The sequence below is a fragment of the Colletotrichum fructicola genome (assembly GCF_000319635.2).
Source record: "Colletotrichum fructicola Nara gc5 chromosome Unknown KSG_Nara_v1_contig02, whole genome shotgun sequence".
In the NCBI taxonomy this organism is placed as follows: Eukaryota; Fungi; Ascomycota; class Sordariomycetes; order Glomerellales; family Glomerellaceae; genus Colletotrichum; species Colletotrichum fructicola.
Genome location: NW_027094052.1, coordinates 5859667 through 5880240, shown reverse-complemented (window position 1 = coordinate 5880240; position 20574 = coordinate 5859667). Strand labels below are relative to the sequence as shown.

The 20574-nt window shown below is 56.1% G+C and overlaps 8 protein-coding genes across 8 annotated transcripts; 7 read left to right on the top strand and 1 right to left on the bottom strand.

Moving 5' to 3' along the window:
- Positions 1-397: 397 nt before the first annotated feature.
- Positions 398-881, top strand: CGGC5_v004428 (uncharacterized protein; the record flags this gene model as incomplete). Its single annotated transcript, XM_032024518.1, has 2 exons — positions 398-828; positions 878-881. The coding sequence occupies 2 exons, from the start codon at positions 398-400 to the stop codon at positions 879-881; spliced, it is 435 nt and encodes a 144-aa protein (XP_031878844.1).
- Positions 882-905: 24 nt separating this feature from the next.
- Positions 906-2747, top strand: CGGC5_v004427 (uncharacterized protein; the record flags this gene model as incomplete). The annotated part of the gene is made up of 1 exon (XM_032024519.1): positions 906-2747. The coding sequence occupies one exon, from the start codon at positions 906-908 to the stop codon at positions 2745-2747; it is 1842 nt and encodes a 613-aa protein (XP_031878843.1).
- Positions 2748-4124: 1377 nt separating this feature from the next.
- On the bottom strand, positions 4125-4926 carry CGGC5_v004426 (O-acetyl-ADP-ribose deacetylase MACROD1; the record flags this gene model as incomplete). The annotated part of the gene is made up of 2 exons (XM_032024520.1): positions 4125-4260; positions 4313-4926. 2 exons carry the CDS (start codon positions 4924-4926, stop codon positions 4125-4127), a joined length of 750 nt encoding a protein of 249 aa, XP_031878853.1.
- Positions 4927-5710: 784 nt separating this feature from the next.
- Positions 5711-7782, top strand: qrs1 (putative glutamine--tRNA ligase; the record flags this gene model as incomplete). Its single annotated transcript, XM_032024521.1, has 4 exons — positions 5711-6013; positions 6118-6355; positions 6410-7650; positions 7702-7782. The coding sequence occupies 4 exons, from the start codon at positions 5711-5713 to the stop codon at positions 7780-7782; spliced, it is 1863 nt and encodes a 620-aa protein (XP_031878863.1).
- Positions 7783-8064: 282 nt separating this feature from the next.
- Positions 8065-8644, top strand: CGGC5_v004424 (uncharacterized protein; the record flags this gene model as incomplete). Its single annotated transcript, XM_066151281.1, has 2 exons — positions 8065-8215; positions 8262-8644. 2 exons carry the CDS (start codon positions 8065-8067, stop codon positions 8642-8644), a joined length of 534 nt encoding a protein of 177 aa, XP_066009397.1.
- Positions 8645-9075: 431 nt separating this feature from the next.
- On the top strand, positions 9076-9365 carry CGGC5_v004423 (uncharacterized protein; the record flags this gene model as incomplete). Its single annotated transcript, XM_066151280.1, has 2 exons — positions 9076-9203; positions 9272-9365. The coding sequence occupies 2 exons, from the start codon at positions 9076-9078 to the stop codon at positions 9363-9365; spliced, it is 222 nt and encodes a 73-aa protein (XP_066009351.1).
- A 2500-nt stretch (positions 9366-11865) lies between these two features.
- CGGC5_v004422 (uncharacterized protein) lies at positions 11866-12527 on the top strand (the record flags this gene model as incomplete). The annotated part of the gene is made up of 2 exons (XM_032024524.1): positions 11866-12351; positions 12405-12527. The coding sequence occupies 2 exons, from the start codon at positions 11866-11868 to the stop codon at positions 12525-12527; spliced, it is 609 nt and encodes a 202-aa protein (XP_031878882.1).
- Positions 12528-15931: 3404 nt separating this feature from the next.
- Positions 15932-20050, top strand: CGGC5_v004421 (uncharacterized protein; the record flags this gene model as incomplete). The annotated part of the gene is made up of 1 exon (XM_032024525.1): positions 15932-20050. The coding sequence occupies one exon, from the start codon at positions 15932-15934 to the stop codon at positions 20048-20050; it is 4119 nt and encodes a 1372-aa protein (XP_031878883.1).
- Positions 20051-20574: the final 524 nt, after the last annotated feature.

The following is a 20574-nucleotide window of genomic DNA, read 5'->3' as shown; positions in this document are numbered from 1 at the left end:
AAATGACTAGCAGTTGCCAAAACAGCCAGGGTTCGCCAAACAAATAGAAGCTGACTGGGGCGTGGAAAATGCCGCGGTGGTGATGTGGCTAACGCGCCTTGCTGTCAGATTTGATCAGCGCCACATTCCAGCTGGGAAGGGCCGTCGAATGTTTGTAACGACGATATGTAAGCCAAACACCAACTATAAGCCGCCACAATGCTTCAGCTTTCTGTTTTTATCGTAGAGTCAACTTGGTGTTTTGACGGTCACTCCGCCTGATGAATGCGCGAGCAGTCATCCAGGGGTTGCAGTGTATGCAAAATGGATCCAACTTCGTCCACCCTCGCTTCTACATTCATCTCAAACTCTGACAGATCGACTTCCACCACAGCAGCGCGACCGGCAGACTTCTACAATGGCTGAGGCTCTTGCGGCGCTTGGAGTCGCTGGCAACATCGTACAATTCATCGAGATTGGCTTCAACGTCACCAAATCTATCATTGAGACCTACCGCAGCATCGATCCAGATGGCTTGGCAGAACACAATCTCGACTTGTTGTCGATGACTATCAGTCTAAAGGACCGTTGCACGATCCTCCAGAATGATGTCGGAGTGAAGGCTGATGCCATCACTATGCGTCTCGTCGACCGTTGCATCAAAATAGCAGACGGATTACTGTGCGAGATTGAAAGCCTAAAGATAAAAACCGCAGACCGACGACGGAGATGGTTCAAATTCTCAGCCGCTGTCAAAGCCCAATGGAGAAAGGGCAAGATCGAGGATCTGCACTGCAAATTGAAAGAGATCAAGACGGAGATATTTGAACGTTTGGAATACCTCCTACAGTAAGTATGAAGCGCGACGGTGTTTGCGGGTCGACTGACAAACATGTAGTTAACATCGCCTGTCACTGTCGGAGACAATGCGCTCTCTTGGCGAGTCGTCAGAGGCATGGAATAGCGCCACGGAAAGGCGATTGGACGCTATGGCTAAGGACCTTCAGAACCTTCTTCATTCCAACGCCAAGTCGGAAGAAGCATGCGCTGAGAAATTCGGATCTTTTGCCGTAACATTATCCAAATTTGCCGACGAAGCCACGAACAGAGGAACGATCAGGACAATTTTAACGACTCTCAACTTCTCTCAAATCAAGGCGAGACAAAACGAAATACCCAAAGCGCACCAAAACACCTTTGAATGGATATTCAATGAGTCACTCGAGGGCAATCTTTCCAAATGGCTCCATCCATGCTCAGACGGTGTCTTCTGGATTACTGGAAAGCCGGGATCTGGAAAGTCAACATTGATGAAGCTCTTATCAGGCGATCAACGAACCCTGCTACTAGCTAAGTCATGGGTAGGACCCAAGCCCCTGGTAGTCGCCAGCCACTTCTTCTGGAACGCAGGGAAGCCGCTACAGAAGTCTCAGGAGGGTTTGCTCAGAACCCTCCTGTTCCAGATCTTGGTTCAATGTCCAGAGGTCATCCCTGAAGTTTGTTCTGAGCGATATGCAAATCCGCTCCAAGATATCGAACCTTGGGGCGTTGAAGAACTTTCTCGGGCATTTTCAAGAATACAACAAATCCAGGAGCTTCCATGCCGTGTTCTTATGCTCGTTGACGGGCTTGACGAATATAGCGGGGACGTCAAAGAGTTGACAACCTTCCTTCATGCCGTCGCCAAGTCTTCCGAAATAAGGGTATGCTGCGCGAGCAGGGCGTGGCCAGAATTTTCAAAGGCGTTCGGCAGTGGCACTTGGAAAGTTCAGGTCCACCAGCTTACCAAGGCCGACATACGATCTTACATTGAAGACCATCTCGGGCAGCACGATGCGTTTGCCAAACTTCATTCCAAGGATGAAAGTTCCACGAAAGCTTTCATGGAAACCATTGCGGAGAAGGCCGAGGGGGTGTTATTCTGGGTGTTTCTGGTAATCAAGTCGATCCTTCGTGGCCTTGATAACCTCGACGACATCGGGACACTTCGACGACGCCTTGACGAGCTTCCCTCGGATCTGAATGCGTTCTTTGAGAGGATGATGGATTCGATAGAGAATGTCTACAAACAAGAGGCACACACGGCGTTTCTGCTGCTACTATGCGCAAAGGCTCCATTGCCTGTCGATGTTCTGCTGGCTCTCGATCAGCTAGATCGGCGGAACAAAAAGGGCATACCAGGCCTTTTTGACGCAGGTTTATTTAATGAAGCGCTGGCTCCCTATCTGAATATACCAAACTTCGATGCCAAATCGCTCGCAGATCGGACGACCAACGAGGGGTTACAAAAGCAGGACCAGATTGTGGCTCGCTGTCGCGACCTGATTCAACTTTCAAGGGCTGTCAAAACTTCACGAGCTTACGCAGGTCCCCATATCGGATTTATTCATCGAACGGTGGTCGACTTCCTGGAAGAACGAGGAGCCTTGAAGAGGCTCGAATCTCTACTGCCACACTCACCACGACTGCTGCTTGCAGCTGCATACACCTTACTTCTGGGGTCTTTGCAAAGAATAGATGAGGAGAACTCCAAAGTACCAAACGATCCCTTCGAGATAATTTTGAGAATCTTCTATCAGATCCAGGAGGCAACGACTGAAGAAGTTGCGGCTGATGGGGTTCTGTTCTGTCGGCTAACTAGGACCATCGACAAGAGGGAGATGGTCTTGCTCAGAGGCGGGTTGTCGGAGCGCGAAGCGGAACAACTACTCTCACTATGTGCCAACCTGGAAGCCAAGTTAATATCTGGATGCGAGTTTTTGGATTGAAAACTCAATCACCGTCGTGGAGGGGTCGGGCACTTCATGGAGATTATGTCAGAACTTCTGTGCGGATCTGCCCACATCGACCTTGGAAACCCCTCCACTGCGTCAGTTTCCGACAGAATTGACCTCGACTTACTCAGTGGGATGCTTCGTGTGATCAAAGAACGAAACTTACTCACTTCCGTATGGAGGATGTTCGTCGGTCAACTGGCAGGCCCGCCATTTTACGAACTGCCCGAGAGATCAAACCCTGTCAACACATGGGAAGCATGCAAGATGTTTATCGAGCTTGGAGCCCCTCGATACATCAAGCCTCCTCGGAAGGGGGAGAGCTATTGGGAAGTTTACGGTAAACAACAAAGTCCAGCCGTGGATGGTAGCGCACAGTCCGCAAAGGATGCGTCTTCCGAAGCAGACTCGCATATTTCCATGGATGAGGACAGTCTCGATAGCGCAGCTGCTGTCTCGGCGGGAAAGCAAGATGTAGTAGCCTGGCTAAAGCGCCATGGACGGTTTACAGAAGAGGAGATGGAGGAGTTTGAGCAGCTTTTCCCACCAGGGGAGCGGGAAGAAGAGTGTCAGTCGATCATATACAGACTTTGGGGAATGTTGCCTTCGTAGAAACAGATTATCAAGGTTTGCTTGGGATTGGTGGTTGATTGGCGTGCTGCGTTCCAGAAAACATTCCTTTTCCCCCTTTCTATAGCTCTCGGTACTAATAAATTACAATGTTTGACAATTTGAGAGAATGAGAATGGGAAAAGTACGCAGAATATGAAGCTATATTCTAAGAGACGGCGTATATCTTATGAATGCGTTGAGCCAGAAGAGTAGAAAGTCGGGATAAAGGACGAAAGTTGGGTTGATAAGAAGGATTGTAAAAGATCGTTCTAAGTGGAAATAGCTAGGAGGTACCTTGCACCTGCGATTAAATCTGGCCGTCCTCGTCCGGGTTTCATACAGTAGCTTTGGAACAACGAATTCAAAAAGGAGGCGACGTTGCTTCCCCGACATGCACTTCCCATTTGAAGTTGTTCAGATCTCGGGTTAACGTGAAAAACGACACATGTAAGAGCTGGGGACGACGAGGCCAGGGATATGGAAAAGGGAGATGGAATACTTGATTGGTAGGAGCAAATAGTTTAGGGAAGAAATAGTACAACAATATAGACTCGAGGGGTCAAAGGTGCTGATGAAGTTAGCTGCATCAACGCATCCAGCAGTTGGGTAAACGCAATGTCTGTGTATTAAGAAAGCTATGCTATCCGGTTTGCTTTTTCCCGCCGTGACTCCATAAACTCCGAAGCCCAAGGACGTCGTCCTGGTGATACCCTGATGGCTACTAACCGCTCATCTTACGAACAAAGGTCCACGTCGTTATCATGAAGAAGGATCGGCCTTCGGGACGCTAGGAAGCTCGGCGGCGATCGCCTTTGCCTCTTCTGTCTCCTGTTTGGAAGGACCACCGGAGACCTGGTCGTGGGTTGTCGTTTTCTCTGTGGGAGGGAAGAAGAGACTAGGCAGACTGTTAGCAGCTAGCTTGAACCTATTGATCAAGGTGTACATACGGCAGGGTCTCGTTGTAAGCATTGACATCCTTCATCTCGAAGGTGCAGAACACGATCTTGTCCAACTTCTTGCCATTCTCTCCGTCGAGGAACTTCCTCACGACACCAGCGGCGACGGGCGCAGCCTCGCGGCTAGGGTATCCGTAGACTCCAGTGCTGATAGCGCTGAAAGCGATGCTGCGGCAGCCGTTCTGGACAGCGAGCTCCAGGCTGGACTGGTAGCAGCCCTTCAGCTGCTCCTCGGAGGTCTCAGGTGCGAGCTCATCGTATACGGGGCCGACGGTGTGGATGACCTTCTTGCAAGGCAAGTCATAGGCGCCGGTGATCTTGGACGAGCCGGTCTGGCAGCCGTTGAGGGTGCGGCACTCCTGCAGAAGACCGCGACCGGCGGCGCGGTGAATGGCGCCGTCGACACCACCGCCTCCAAGCAGACTCTTATTAGCGGCGTTGACGATGGCGTCGACACCGAGCTTCGTGATGTCGCCGCGGATGACGGCGACCTTTTGGTTGTGCGACAGGTTGGGGGCGTGGAGGGGCTTCGCGGGGGCGGACAGCTTGCCAAGCTTGTAGAGGAGCTCAACGGTCGGGATATCGGCGACGGCGGTGGTGGCCATTTTGACGGCTTGACGGATTGGCATAGGCGATTTCGCGGGCTTAGTTTGAGTCGGTTTCGTGGCCGATTTGGAGGGTTTCGGCGCGGGAGGGGGAGGCTGTTGGGTTGTTGGTGACAAGGAAGCAGGCGACCGGAAACAGGAAAGGTGGGAGCCCATGACGAAAGAAGACTGCGAAAAAGCCCCGCGCTGAGCTTAAGCTTGGCTTATCGGGCTTATCGGTTTGTTCTGGAAGGAGCGCTGTTCGGACGAAGCAGGGGGCAAGCAGTCAGGTCTTCTGGAGGGATGATGGAACAATTCATAGGCACAATTTCGTTGGATTTTCACGCTCTTAAAATGCTCGAAAAATTACCTCACCTTTGAGTGATTTTTCGTTTCTGTTTGGGTCATCAGGCTCAATATTGGAAGCTTCGAGGGCGGCATCGCCGTTGAGCCTTAGGTGCCTGGCGCTGTAAATGTCCAGCACCTTTGCGGGTGGCTGTTTGCTTCCTGCCTGCCTTATCTTAGCGTCGCTGTGTTATCTTATCAGCATCGAATGCTTATCTTATCGTACCTTTGTCGCGTGTCGCAAGGAGGTCGCAGCGGATGACCCCTCGCCCCTCACTGTCCGGATCCAGTTGAGTCATCCCCGCTGTAAAAGAAGTGCTGCCCCGCCACCACGACCACACATTTTCCACCTCTTGAGCTGCCATCCAACCCAATTGAACCTTTTGAGCCAGCACAAGCGATACGCACAAGACACGAAACCCTTTCCGATTGTCGCGCTCCCCGATTGAATACCGACACCATGGCGGACACCCCTGCGGATCCCACCGCCAAGCTGGCCGAGTCCACTGCGAAGCTCCAGCTCGATGAGGAGACGGGCGAGATGGTCAGCAAGGGCGAGCTGAAGAAGAGATTGGCCAAGCGCGCGAAGAAGGCTGCTACCGAAAAGGCAAAGGCTGCGAAGGAGGCCGCCGGTGGTGCTGCTGAGAGCAAGCCCAAGGCTGCTCCCAAGCCCAAGGCTGAGGAAGTTGTCCTCGACGCCCAGGCCATGTTCAAGCAGGGCTTCCTCGAGGAGGTCTACAAGGAGAGGCCATCCGAGAACGTTGTCACCCGATTCCCTCCCGAGCCCAATGGATAGTGAGTGTTGTGATCTGTCCAGAGCTTTCGAACCACTAACAACCCCCTTGTCTCCACATCGGTCACGCGAAGGCCATTGCCGTCAACTTTGGCTTCGCCAAGTACCACGGCGGTGTTTGCTACTTACGCTACGATGACACGAACCCCGAGAAGGAGGAGGAGAGATATTTCACTGCGATCGAGGAGATGGTCAGGTGGCTGGGATTCGCTCCATACAAGATTACCTACTCGAGTGACAACTTCCAGAAGCTGTACGACCTCGCCGAGAAGCTGATTACCCTGGAGAAGGCCTACGTGTGTTACTGTGGTGGTAAGTGCGGACGCATTGTTCTGCTAGCCATTAGATGCTAAGACGCGATCACAGACACCGAGATCAAGCTCCAGCGCGGTGGAGAGAAGGGCGCCACCCCCCGATTCCGATGCGAACACGCGAACCAGTCTGTCGAGGAGAACCTCCAGAAGTTCAGAGACATGAAGGATGGAAAGTACAAACCCAGGGAAGCCTTCCTTCGCATGAAGCAGGACATCACCGACGGCAACCCCCAGATGTGGGATCTTGCGGCGTACCGCATCAAGACCGACACCCCTCACCACCGAACCGGCTGGGACTGGAAGATCTACCCCACATACGACTTCACGCACTGCTTGTGCGATAGCTTCGAGGGCATCACCCACTCCCTGTGCACAACAGAGTTTGTCCAGAGCCGCGTATCTTACGAGTGGCTGAACAAGACTCTTGGCGTCTACGAGCCCATGCAGCGCGAGTACGGCCGTCTGGGTATCACCGGCACCGTCCTCTCCAAGAGAAAGATCCTGAAGTTGGTGGAGGAGAAGATCGTTCGTGGCTGGGATGACCCTCGCCTGTACACATTGATTGGTATCAAGAGGAGAGGTGTTCCTCCTGGCGCCATTCTCGACTTCGTCAACGAGCTGGGCGTCACCACCTCTGTCTCCGTCATCCAGATTAAGCGCCTCGAGCAGACTGTCCGCAAGTACCTTGAGCGCACTGTTCCCAGATTGATGATGGTCCTTGACCCCATCCCGGTTATCATTGAGGGCGCCGAGACTCAAGAAGTCGAACTGCCTTTCTCTCCCAAGGACCCCAAGATGGGTTCCCACACCGTCAAGTTCACGCCTACCGTCTACATCGACCGCGCCGATTTCCGAGAGGTCGACAGCAAGGACTATTTCCGTCTTGCGCCCAACAAGACCGTCGGTCTTCTAAACGCCCCCTGTCCCATCAAGGCTACATCCTACACCAAGGACGAGACCACCGGCAAGGTCACCGAGATTCGCGCCGTGTTCGACACGGAGACCAAGAAGCCCAAGGCCTTCATCAACTGGGTCGGCACCGAGGGTTCCAAGAAGGTTGAGGCCCGTATCCACAACTCCCTGTTTAAGAGCGAGAAGCCCGACGACGCCGAGGGCGGTTTCCTCAACGACATCAACCCCGATAGCGAGGTCATCTACCCCGACGCCATCATTGAGAGCGGCTTTGACGAGGTCAAGCGCCGCGCGCCCTGGCCCGAAGCTGCTGGCGAGAGCGAGCTCGGCAAGGGTGGACCCGAGAGTGTCCGTTTCCAGGCCACTCGTATTGCCTACTTTGTGAGTATCATCCTTGCAGTAGAAACATTTTTCCAAGCTAACCAACTCTAGGCCGTCGACTCTGACAGCACTGATGACAAGATCATCCTCAACCGTATCGTGTCGCTGAAGGAGGATGCCAACAAGAACTGATTGGGGATCACGAACAAAAGGAGGATTAGGGACAGTGATTAGGTGACGTGGGAGCATTCGGAGTTGCATAGACGGCGGGAAAATACCAAGCAAACTCCACGATTAGTGGTAGTGAATGATTGCTTTTGTTCTTTTTAGCGCAAGTCATGGGATTGAGTGAATCATCGTGGGCCTCTTCCTTGCTATTTGATCTCAGTGAAACTGATTATGAAGGTGAACATCACACACACGGCACCAACATGAGGCTCTTTCGCAACTTGGGTACCATCTTTGACGCGGAGCATGTGTTTGTGGCTACTGTGCGCAGATCACACATTGGCTGCACTTACGTCGCCAAACCTGACGGCCACCTCAACGACAACGCCTTTCCAAAATGCGGTCTCAGCTGTCACCCAGCACGATAATCTAGAGGACACTTGCCCAAAGGACACAGGTAAGCACATTTTCCATGCCCCACAAGCGCTTCTAACAGATCACAGTGATGTGCCATCTCCCACACAACTGGAACTGCTGCCCCTCAACCTCACAATGCTGCGGCGCAGGCTGCTGCATCGCGGGGTCCCACTGCGTCGACCTGCTCTTCGGCCGGTGCTGCCCCGACGGCAAGCGGCTCTGCGGCTCGGTCTGCGTCGCGGGGGAGTGCTGCGGCAAGGGCGGGTGCGGGGCCAGGGAACGGTGCTGCGGCGGCGGGATATGCTGCAAGGAGGGCGAGGTCTGCGACTACGGGAAAACGTGTGTCAGGAGCAGGACCTCGGAGGAGAGCGGCGCAGGCCGTGGTGTTCCGAATGCTTGGTTCGGCTGGCGGGCTGCTGGTGTTGTAGTGGTAGCAGGAGTCGTGGGCGCGGGCTGGGTTCGTCTGTAGGGGCGGGAGGCCGGGGAATTATTTGGGACTGTTATGAGATGAATCGATGCTAGGCTACGCTTATCTCGGGAATGTGAGACAGGACTTCGGATCTGCCGAGTTCTCCGTGGTAATGGCAGCTGAAAAGAAGGGTCTCAAGACGCTACGCTGGCTAGGCCATCCAAATTGTCGGGACAGGTGTTGAGTCGACGCCATGTGTCAGGAAGAGTCCGTACATCGCGTCATTTAGACTCTCGCTCAGTTAGACAACCGTTTAAAATACGACAATCCATCTGCGACAGAAGGGTGAAAAAAAAAGAGGCCGACTTGCATTTTTTGACAGATTACAGCAACCAACATGACTCTGTCAGTTGTCGATCAGAAAATTGTGATGCTGGACAGAGTTCAATAGCAGAGTCGCATTAATGGGGGTCCCCAATTAACCCATCAAAATGCGAGCGAGCGCCATCCGGAACTTGCGGCAGGAAGGGGTGTTCACCAGCACCTCTGACAACTGGGATCTCCTGACTGTCGCGATGCACGCCATGCCCCGGTTCGCTGGCCTGTCAAACTCAGACATGTAGGGAGATACAGTGAACGAGGACGATAGACTTTGCAGAGGCAGATTTGCTAATCAGCCCAGCCCAGCACACCACACACACGCGCAGAATTTCAGACGGGAGGTGAGGTGAAGAAATTGGTGTTCTTGGCGGGAATGGGACTGAGGATCCGAGAAAGTTAGGGGTCTTTTCGGATGGAAGGTTTTTTGGTGGTGGGCTGGCAGGTCGGTGGCACTGTAGCAGCGGAAGAGCAGGTGAAGCAGAGGCCCGGCGACCCCGGCAGTTTGAGGACCAAAGTGGCCGGCCGGATAACCTTATTCACGGAGCCGGGACTTCGGGCGGGTCCGTGCCCGGGTTCCGGGTGGGTTGCAGTTTGGGCGAGAGAAGAAAAGGGCAGTGAGTGGTTGTGAGGCGGGCGCATTCTGATTCGTGGCTTGGGCGGATAGGGCAGTGAGCATGGGTGAGGCGTTTTGGCTTTCTGGTGAGAGGGCCACGAATGAAGACACGCAGAAAAGCGGGGCTAAGCTGACTGTGGACTGGGTGCCCTTGCATGGCATGACGGGGGCGGCCGCGGACACCCTGGCTCGTCACAGGGAAGCGGAGAAGAAGAAGGTGTTCTTCTCATTTTGCCCGGCCTCTGCAAGTGTTGCTGGCGCCGTTGCGTGCGCGAGATGCGGGCTGTCATCTGAGGTATTGCTGTGTGGTAGTTTTGTTCAGACTTTATTGAATGAACGAACTGCGGGTTACTTAGTCATGCAACGCGTTGGCGAACGTTGGAGGCACCGGAAATTTGGTGTCGTTCATTTGCGTAAGTTTTGTGCTGCAATATACGAAAAATGAAGTGAAAAAAAAATACTTCAAACAGCAGTGAAGGAAGGACCCCTCACCTCAGGTTTAGCGCCGCTGCGACATGGTGCTGATGCTGGTCGCTGCGCCGCAGGGCGGGCGAATCCTCAGCCCGGTTTAAGCTGGATACGGAGTACGGAGGATTTCGCGTGGGTAATGACAGGCCTGGGCGGGCCTGCGTAGGGCGGGGGAACACGCCCGACTGCGCGGAGGACATGTCCTTTGGCTGTGTTGCCTGGCTGGGGGGCTATCTGGTGAAGTTGTTGGAGTTTTCGTCCGTCCTCCCGTGTCGCGATCCAATCTGTGGTGTTTCTGACTGCATGGGCTCCAATTGGGCCTGTATGATGCTGACTGTTCTAACAGGGGATACAGTGACCGTGTCCGTTCCAATGGCGACGGCCCTGCAACTGCAGGCAGCCTCTTCCCGTCTTTCTTCATTCCCGCCTTTGTGCGACTCGATTCGGCCCCTTCCATTGGCCTTCCCCATGAATTTTTTTCTTTGCAATTCGTCTCTTGCCCAGCCTGGACGGCCCGGCGTGGCCCCTGCCCTGCCCCTCAACGACGTCTCCTCTGCTCCTCCCTTCCTTCCCTGTCTCGCTCTTTCTGAGTGTGCCTTCCGCGACTGCCCAATCTCGTGCCTTCCTTGTGCCTTCCTTGTGCCTTCCTTGCGCCTTCCAATTACTGTTATTACGATGGACCTTCCTTTTTTCTCCAGCCCAGCCCGCACCATGATCATCGTTGCTTCTCAACGGGTCTGATTTGTTTTTCGCAGGCAGGAGCCTAGCCTAGCCGGGCCTCGCCTGCCTTGGCCTGCTCGTTAGCCACATAAGGTAGCTCTTGCCTGTGTGCTTAACTGGCAAAATGTGTCTTGGTAGTTGGGTGCCACTAATACTAAGCAATGCCTCTCGTTCCTTCCGTCTGACGTGCCTTTCTTCCTCTTCTTCTGTGATCGTGTTGCTCTGTCCGTCTATCCTCCTCCCTAGAAACTCTACTCAACTCTCTCTCTCCTCCATCCCAACTATCACCTCGTCCGTCGCTATCGTATTGCGCGTTCCCCAATCACCAGCCCATCCGACGGCCAACCTCCCTTGTCCTCGACATCAGCACACCACACCACCCTCTCGCCCGTCCATCCAGTCTCAGTACCGTTCCTTTGGTTGCCAGCCCGCGCGGCCTCTGCATTCCCTCACGCGAAACTCGCCGGCACAATTCCAGTCCAGAGCTTCGAGACAGCCATCTTCCCTCCATCGCCGCTGCGACTCCACGCAATCCTCCCACGCACATAATCCAGTTCGAACACCCGACGTTCTCCTCCAACCGCGATACCCCCGGCAGGGCCACAACTTAAGCTCAGAACCCTGCGACGCACCCCTCCCTCATCGGCGCGATCCTGACCCCCTCTGCTTCGCCCTCGACCGCAGAGACCAGCGCCCAGTCCAAGTGCCATCGCGCACCGCTGCCCGCCGCCCGTACTGCTACGCAACACAGAGCACCCCGTCGCCGATTGTCACGTCGCATCAGGCCGCGGTCTTGATATTGTGCGGTACACACAAGTCCCAAGGCCAAGCCAAGCGCTAGCCTGTCTAATCCGCCTCGAGGGCCTAGCACCAGCACCCCGTCTGGCATCTGCCTTGCAAAACAGCTCTGCCGTTCCACCCCGAACAGCAAGGGCGCCCTAAACTGATTCACGACCCGCATTCCGGAGTACCTCTGTGTGTGGTGCGTGTCGTTGTCGAGAAGGGCCACGGCAGCATCCCGACCCCATCCGGCCAATAATAGCAACACAGGATTTGACCAGGGGATCAAATAATACCGTTTCCGTTAAGTAGCTCAGCAATGCCGCCTCTGTCATCTTCGCCGCCTCCAATTCTCGCCATCACGGCCACTTTTGTCCAGCTGCTTGTCCAACATCTGCCAAGGCCAATCCGCGAGGTCCTGCAAAAGGCTCACCACCACATTTCCCGCTTCTTCGCCGCAGTCGCCACCTCCGCCATCGTCGTCCGCCTGCAATCGCTGATCCCGCCCAAGATGCACCGCCCTTTGGGCTTCTCGGCTGCAATTGTCGCCTTATTTCTCATGTTCGGCTTGCCCGTCATCCTCGCGCAGAGTCAGCCGTTCCACTGCTACCCATACCCGCCCACCGACCAGCTCGCGAGCCCCTTCATCACGCTGCAGCCGCACTGCTGTAAAGGCACGATTGACAACAAGCTGAGAGTTGGAACGAAGTGCGAACCGGCGAACGGAGGAAAATACAAGACCAAGTTTGGACAAGATCTGGGCACATGCGCGACGGGATGGACGGACGCGTGTTGTATGCGCCTGGTACGTGGACATCAGACCGGGATCGAGGGCGAAATTACTGACGAAATATCTAGCATTACCCGCCTGAGATTGCCCGCCCAGACATGTCGTACTGCGATGCGGGGTTCCTCGTCAAGGCCGAGTCAAAAAATATCATCGACGCCCGCAGTTGGAGCCCGAACAAGTACGGAATCTGATGAGCGCGGGTGAAATCATCGCGATTCGGATGATGCAAGAACACATATTCCTGATCTCTCACGTCGGTGATGAGAAACGATGCGGAAGGGTTAGCCGAATTGAAACGACGGTCCACGAGGGACCCCAGGATCGTAGGCGTGGGTCGCCAGAAATCCAGCGAGTCAGGGATTCATATCCACCTCGACAGCAACCTGGGGGAATCGGGGGGTTTGGAGACTGCTCCAGACTTTTCCGAGCGGCGGTGCTGGCTGACGAACGGAGGCCGCCTTTTCGCATTTCCCAAACACTACGACGTACCACCTACTACCATGCACGACTAGCGAAGCAGAGGCATTTGGCGTTTTGCGGGCAACCATGGAGCGATGTTACGATGGCACGATGGTCACGATCGCCCTTGTTCGAAACGAGAAGAGGAAAAGAAGGGCATTCGCATTATATACCCAGGCGATTGAATTTGTTTGCTTTTTCACTTTGGGATGTGCCTGCATCTCATTCTGTACAACACAGGCGGGGTCCGGTTTCTTGGGACGAGGGGAAGCAAAGGGACTGCGTCACAAAACACAGACGACACTTTGGGGTCGGACTCGATGGACGTGGGTCATTGTGAGTTCATTTTGACTGTATTATTAGCCACCTCTCGTCAGGTCTTTTATCAATCCGATGTCCGCATGCCGGAAACATCGCATTTCACGTCCTATTGGATATCTCAACATTTTTGCCTCTGATCGTGCGGATAACATCAATGACCGATGACCTCGATGACGCGGTCATGGCGCAGACAGGTCAGGCTGTATGGAGGCACGCGACCTGATGACGAACGAGTCAGCTCAGCGCGCTCATCTTTCAGCGAACGAGTAGGAGGTCATTGCTGGAATGATGAGTCGACGGGCGATGGAGATTGGCTGGGTTCGGTTGAGCTGGCCCGACCGTCGCCCGCTGCTTGCCGTTCAAGCCCGACCGAACTCTCACGGGGCAGGAGGCGAGGTTCTTAAGAGTCGTTCGGCTCGCACGTGTATTTGCCTCGCATCGCCAGGTGAGGGGTCATTCAGTGGCTGAGGCTCCGGAAAAGACACCGAGATGGGGCCCCTCGGTGGCCACGGCAGACGGTAGACGGCAGACGGAACCCGGGTCCTTCGGTCGGCTCGGTCGGTCATGTCACGCCAGCCTTGTGGGCGAGAAAACCTTATGAGGGCGGGAGATCGATAAACCAAACATCGGAGGGCTGTTAAGGGGCCTCATGTTGTCTGGTAGGGGGCTGGCTTCGTCCGCCGGCGAGAAGACCGCGAGAGAGAGCGCACCGCGTGCCGGAGAGCCGGAGGTTTCCGGGCGAAGGCCGCACAGACCGTCCCGTCCCGTGGTGGAGCTTCTCGGATAAACTGTGGAGCAGACAACACGGAGGGCAGGTGGTAAAGTTTCTCCCGTTTCACCTGTTCCTTTCGGGACACCCCAGACTCGCCGAGGGGGAACTGTCGCTCAATTCAGTCAAAACTTCCTACGCGCAAAGCCCTGGATTCTGGTCTGTTACTGGATCATACGGCACCTCTCAACGAAACTCTTCTGGAGCGCGACAATGTGTCGTTGTCTTTTCAGCATCTTCAATGGCTGATCCAGTGGTTCTTTTACGCTCATCACCCGTTCCCTGCTAGTTGCAGATCTCCCCACGTTCCTCTGCGCCGGGTCACGTATGTTTCCACCAGCAACGGAGTTATGTGCTCGTGGTATAGTACCTCTCCGGCTGCTGCTACCCACTGCTCCAAACCAAACTTCAGACCGAAAAAAAAGGGGGGGACAGAACGAACAACAGCCGCATCTTTCGAAACCGGGGTCTGTGACATTCTGTCACACAGCCGCCACACGCGGCAGTTTCACCGTGCCCCAAGCAGCTAGCCAACGAACCAATGGGGCGCCCGCCTGTGGTGCCTCGCAACCTTTAATCCCACTTCAACACAGCTCGCAGCGCCGCAAGGCACGCCCGAAGAGACGAAAAGAGAGAAACTCACCACGCTGTGGTACATCCAACCACCGCCCAAACACCACCGTTACCGCAGGTCACATCGCGCCAGCCTCATATCCACGGTCGCCCCGACCGACCTGCTTCTGAAACTCGTCCGGGCTTTGCTTTCAGCGAACATTAGAGACGCCTTGCTACCCGTGCCTCCCATAAGGCTTAAGCTGTGCTTGGCGGCCTGCTTGTCTTGCAGGCACAGGCAAGGCACAGGCAGGCACAAGCAGCGCCCGTTCTACCTAGCGTTAGGCCCTGTTCACACGCATATACTCTCGCACGCTGGTGTTGAGTCCTTCGCCCCTCCTCCCAGGTGCGCCCTTCGTATTGGGATGAAGAGTCCCGACAGACGGAAACACAAGACACGACAACACAGACAGCCGACGACAGACAGCGGGCAACCAGCGGCTGGGAGACAGAGACAGCTCAGACAGGCACAAGGAACGCCGAGGTGACAGGAGACAAGCAGCAGACAGCTCGGCAACGCAGATCTGGCAGCGCTCACTGTCTCCGCGGTCGCCCCTTCCCCGCTTGCGCTCGTCCTCTTTTCGGATTGCTGTTCTTTTGCCCCGTTCCTGGCCTGGTTATTTTCCCACCTTACCACCCCCTTCCCTCTCTTATATTATGCCCGAACCAGTGATCGTCCCGCGGGTGGGAAACAAGGCCTCCCCCTCCTCTCGTTCCTGAAAGTCTTCCTGAACGGGTGCCTGGTCGGTCCTCTTTTGTTCGCTTCTTACTGGGCGGCTCTTATTGCCTCCGTCCCCCTTGTTCTTAAACTTCTCTTATTCGTTTCCCCTGGACTGGATCCAGTAAGAAGGACTGGTTAATCATACACGCAACACATAGACACACACATCCACGTCGCTTCCCGCTCTTCCCAAACGTCAGGTTCATGCGAAAGTCGTTCGGCAGTACAGCGAGACGTTCGGCTTGTGTGCTTTTCAAGGAGGGATAACATATCTGCGTACGGCCACTTGTTGCCATCGAGCCGGCCCTTTCGACTAGTGGCCCTGCTCCCCCATTCTCCGCTTCTTTTGTGTTTTCGCCTCAATATACTCGCAACAAGCGCGCTTCTGTTGATAAGTCTAATCGAACGATCGACAAACACCCCGACATCGATCCTTATTGATTGCCACTAAGGGCGGCTCTGTGGAAACAAAACACTATACCACACACGGCCGCACCCGAGCATCACATCATCAAGCTCATACAACACACATACCTGGCCCTGGGCATAATAACACCACGCCATCACAGAGGCCTAGGGCGACGATGAACATCCGGTGACGGCAGGCCACCACGCCTCCACCCTCCGCCCGACCGGCTTGCCCGTCGATCCCAAGACCGATTACCACTTCACTCGCGAAGCAGAACGGAAGACAGCCTGTTTTCTGCTGATACATGGACTCAGACGCGAGGGCCAGGGCCAACGTGCCCCGCAAAGGACCCAAGCAGAGCACCAACGGAATGGATTCGTATCACCGCTACGTCGCCGAGTCGACCATCACGAGAGGCGACGATGTTATTGCGAGGCCGTACACGAGCCACTCGAGATCGTTCAGCACGCCCCGCCCCTCCACGCTGGACCACTCCTCTTCCTCCGGCAGCGAGTATGAATTTTCCAGCAGCGACGGAGACGCCAGCAGGGCGACGACCGCGGTGCCCGAGATTATGATTACGAGCCCGAGTAAACCGCCCACGCCGGGGCCGCGGTACAGCTTGACGCCACGCCAGTCGCAGTTCCCGCCCGCTGCGAGGTTAGCTGTGCCCGCGATGCGACCGATCCCGCAGGGCCAGCCGCTGCAGACCTTCCCCCCGCTCAACCCGTCATTACAACCGTCACAACCGATCCGACAGATGCTGCAGCCGATGATAAGGATACCGCCGCCGACGGGCGACTCGGATGATTTGAGGAAACGGGATGGGTTGATGGACGTCTCGTTACCGTACCGCCCGTTTTACCTGCAACGGAGGATATTGAGCTCGTTTGCGATTCTATTTGCAGGGTTGTTGATCACAGTAGAGGCGGTGCTGGACCTGTCCAACAAGAGGGGCGGCCTCGGCTCCCCAGACCACGGGTTCAGGTACCTGTGGCAGTATGGCTCCGCCTTCATCTTCACATGCATCGCGGCGTTGTGGGCGCGGCCGGAGCATCAGGCCAAAGCCAATGCCCCTTGGATGCGGATGTCCAAGGGCCCCGCGAGCGTCGACCGGACGCTGATGCTGGACTACGTCTTCATGTTCGAGCCGTGGGCGGTTGTGAAGGCTGCGAAGAACCGGGACTGGCTTGTGGCGGCGGCTGCGTCTGTCGGCTTGACGCTGAAGCTGATTATCGTTATTGCCGTGGCGCTCGTCAGCCCGACGTTTCAGATCGTCACGGCGCGAGGGGCGAGTCTGAATGTGCTGAACGCGTTCACGAACGACCCGAGTAACTTGCGGGCGGCTGGGGCGTTGCCGTTCTTCACGATGGTGGGGCTGCAGACCAAGGGACTGAACTTCCCGGACGGCACGTCGAGGGAGTTTGCGTTCCAGTCGTTTACGTCGGATTTCAAGTCGACGGCCGAATTGAGGGCTGACGTTGACGGGTTCGAGTCTGATATTCTCTGCGAGCCGGCGCAGCTCAACCTCACTGGGATCCAGTACATCCAGGCGTCGGATACGCAGCTGAACGTCACGGTGTCGACGTCCAACTGCTCCATGACGCAGGAGATTCCGAACATGGCCCTTGTCGGGTTCACGCTGCCGACCTTCTTCACGGCGTTCCAGGCTGGTGCGTGTGGGAACTCGCAGAACATGGACGACGGACGGGTTGTGGTCATGTCGGGCGCCATCACGATTGACGCCGCCAGCGTACCGACGTCCAGCGAGGTTTTCAACGTGCCCATCCGAGGCCAGTTGACGCGCTCTGCGGCGCTGATATGCCGACCGACGTATGCTGTGACGACTGTCCACGTTGAGAAGAATAACACCCAACTCATGAAGATCGAGCGCACACGGTCTGCGAAGAACCGGACCTTGAATCTCGTCAGCCCGATGGACATCGTACAGGGCCACTTCGCGTCATATCCCACCGACTCCCAGATCCTAGGCGCCATGCCAAGTGTGAACAGCCGTTACCCCGGTGTCGCGATCGTCGCCTCGGACGCGGTGATGAACTCGGCCGTGGCGATGGAAGTCAAGGACAACGGCATCCCCCCAATCGACAGCCTTCTGCAAGCGAGCAACCTCACCCAGATCGTCACAAAATACTGGCGCCAGTACACTGCCCTGCTGGCACGCAACTCGTTAATGGCAGACACGGCGCAGCCGCAACGAATTGCGGGAACGGCGGTCATCATAGGCGAGCGCCTCAACGTGCGCCCCATCCCTGCGCACCTCCTCTCCGGCCTGCTCGGTTTCGCGTTGGTTCTCACCCTTGCCGCCGTCGCTTTCGCCCCGAGGACGGGGTTCCTGCCCCGCGACCCGAACACCATCATCAACATGGCGACGCTCCTCGCGCACAGCAGGTCGCTGCTGCAGTGCCTGCGTGGGACTGGCGCGGCGCACGTGTCTACTATCAGGGAGAGGCTGCTGGGTACGAATTACTACACTGGCGTGGAGCCGTACGAGAAGGCGTCCAAGGGGCAAGGGTATTTCAAGATTTTTGGGGGGAACCCGCCGAGGCAGGATACGCCGCCCGAGTTCGTGAAGACGTCGAACTGGGGCCATCCGATGCCTTTGCACCCCGTGGCGAGGCTGATTGCGGTGTCTACTATGGCGGGCATGATTATCTCGCTGGAGGTTGTTCTGAGACTTTCCGAGGCGAGGCAGGGCATTACGACTGTAACGGCGAATACCGACCGTCACTTCCTGTGGACGACTGGACCCGGGGTGTTGTTCGGCATAGTGGCGCTGTACCTCGCGTCCGCTGACTGCGCGACGCGGTGTCTTGCTCCGTATACCCAGCTCAAGCAGGGTGGCTCCTTTGAGACGACTGTTGGTCTTGACTTCATGGACAAGTCGAAGCCAAGGATCGTGTACGACGCCGTCAAGACGAAGAACATCGCAGTCGTCATTACCACCACCGCCGTCTTCATCGCCTCGCTGCTGGCAACATTCTCAGGAGCTCTGTATACTACCGTGCCCATCCCGTCTACGCGCCCGGTTACTCTGCAAAAGATCGATCAGTTCATCAACGCCACCGCGCCATGCAGCACCTGCACTACAGATACCCTCCTTGCTTCTCTCATTTTGGACGCCAACCTGACCTTCCCGTCATTCACCTTTGAGGACCTAAACTTCAATGGCGTACGGCTCACGGAACCCTTGTCGATGAAGGACGGCGACAGCACCATCCTCGTCACGCTCCCGGCTCTCCGGTCGAGACTCGACTGCAGGCTCTACCCGCAATCCGAAATCAACACAAACTTTACGATACCGAACGTGCCCAACCAGTTCTCCGTGGCGCAGGGTATGCGGGTGGACATCGCAGGCGAACCCTGCAACGACCCATCCATCCGCTCCAACGCCGTCCTACCCTCCGGCGTCTCCCCGTCCTCCGTGTTCGGGGTAGCCACACCGCGCTCCGCGGGACCCTCCAGCCAGTGCTCCGACTTCACCTACGTATGGGGCCAACTCGCAGACACAACCCCCATGCAGGTCGGCTACATCTCCGCCATGGGCTGCAACGAAACCGTCGAGACCCTCATGGCCACCGTCCGCCTCACCGGCTCAAGCCTCCACGTCGACCCGAGCTACCCGCCCCGCGTGCAGGAGAACACCGTCCGCCGCACGCAGCTCAAGCTCCTCCCTCTCCAATACGGCCTGCTCGCCAACCTCACCACCGGCAACCAGCTCGACCCCTTCTTCAGCTCCCTCGTCACCTCACGCTTCGCCATCCCCGCCGGCAACCTCGGCGACCCGGGTCTCGCGCGCAGCGGCCGCGTCGCCGACGCCATCGTCCGCCAGCACGGCATCGTCCGCGCGCAGAACCTCAACGTCAATTCACGGCGTAGGCTGCCCGACATCACCGCGCAGGAGGTCGTCCCCGGCATGCTCGAGGACACGGACGTGACCAGCCTGCGCCGGCTGGTCCAGGACAACGCCTCCACGCGCATCATCCAGTCCATCCTCGCGCTGCTCCTCGCGCTCACGCTTGTGGCGTGGCTGCTCACCCCCGGCACGGACACGCTGCTCCCGCGCAACCCGTGCAGCATCGCCTCCGTGGCGGCGCTCCTCGTCGACGGCAACGTGTTCGGGTTCTTGGGCAGGGGCGCGGAGTGGATGCCGACCGAGGAGATCCAGACCAGTTTTCTCGATGGGAGCAAGGCGATGGGGTTCCGGATGAGCTGGGAGCGCGTGAAGCGCCGGCGCACGGAGTTGGTGGAGAGGGCGGACGTCGCGCAGGAGAGGGCGTTTGGGATCAGTGTAAAGCGCGCTGGTGGCTGGGGCGGCGGGGAGGATGTTGGCTTGGGGATTTTGGCGAGGGTGAATCGCGCGCAAAGGGGGTTTGTGAAGGGTTGGGGAAGGATGTCGACTTGATTTTCCGACTGGCATCTCAGAAAGAAGGTCATTTGTTCTTTGTATTATCTACATTGTATTATCACGGGACGCAAGCGTTGCGTATTGTATAGCTTGGAGTTCTAGGATGGGCCAGAGAGGTTGGTGGCCGGAGTTTTTTTCTTTTGTCTTTTTTCTTGAGTACTGGGTATGATACCACAAACTGGGGGACACTGAACCAGGGAGTTGATCTCAAATCTTGTTTTGGGGGTGTTTAGGATAGGATAACTCGAAATGATAAGAGATGAAGTTACTATCACAGATTGAGGTTGTGGGAAATGTGAGCTGATCATGTTCTCGCTTTCGGGGAAACAGAGTGTGAATTTGGATCTGTTGTGCTGGTCGGGTTCGCAACCGGCTGGGTCGGGAATGGTGGTTTTCGACTGGGTGCAGTTACAGCTTGAAAGTTGGCCACTTCGTTCATCGTACGATCGGGATGTTGGATCGGTGTCGGTCCCGCGAACCGCGAATTGATATAGACCTTGTTCGTTAAAGGAGTTTGGGAT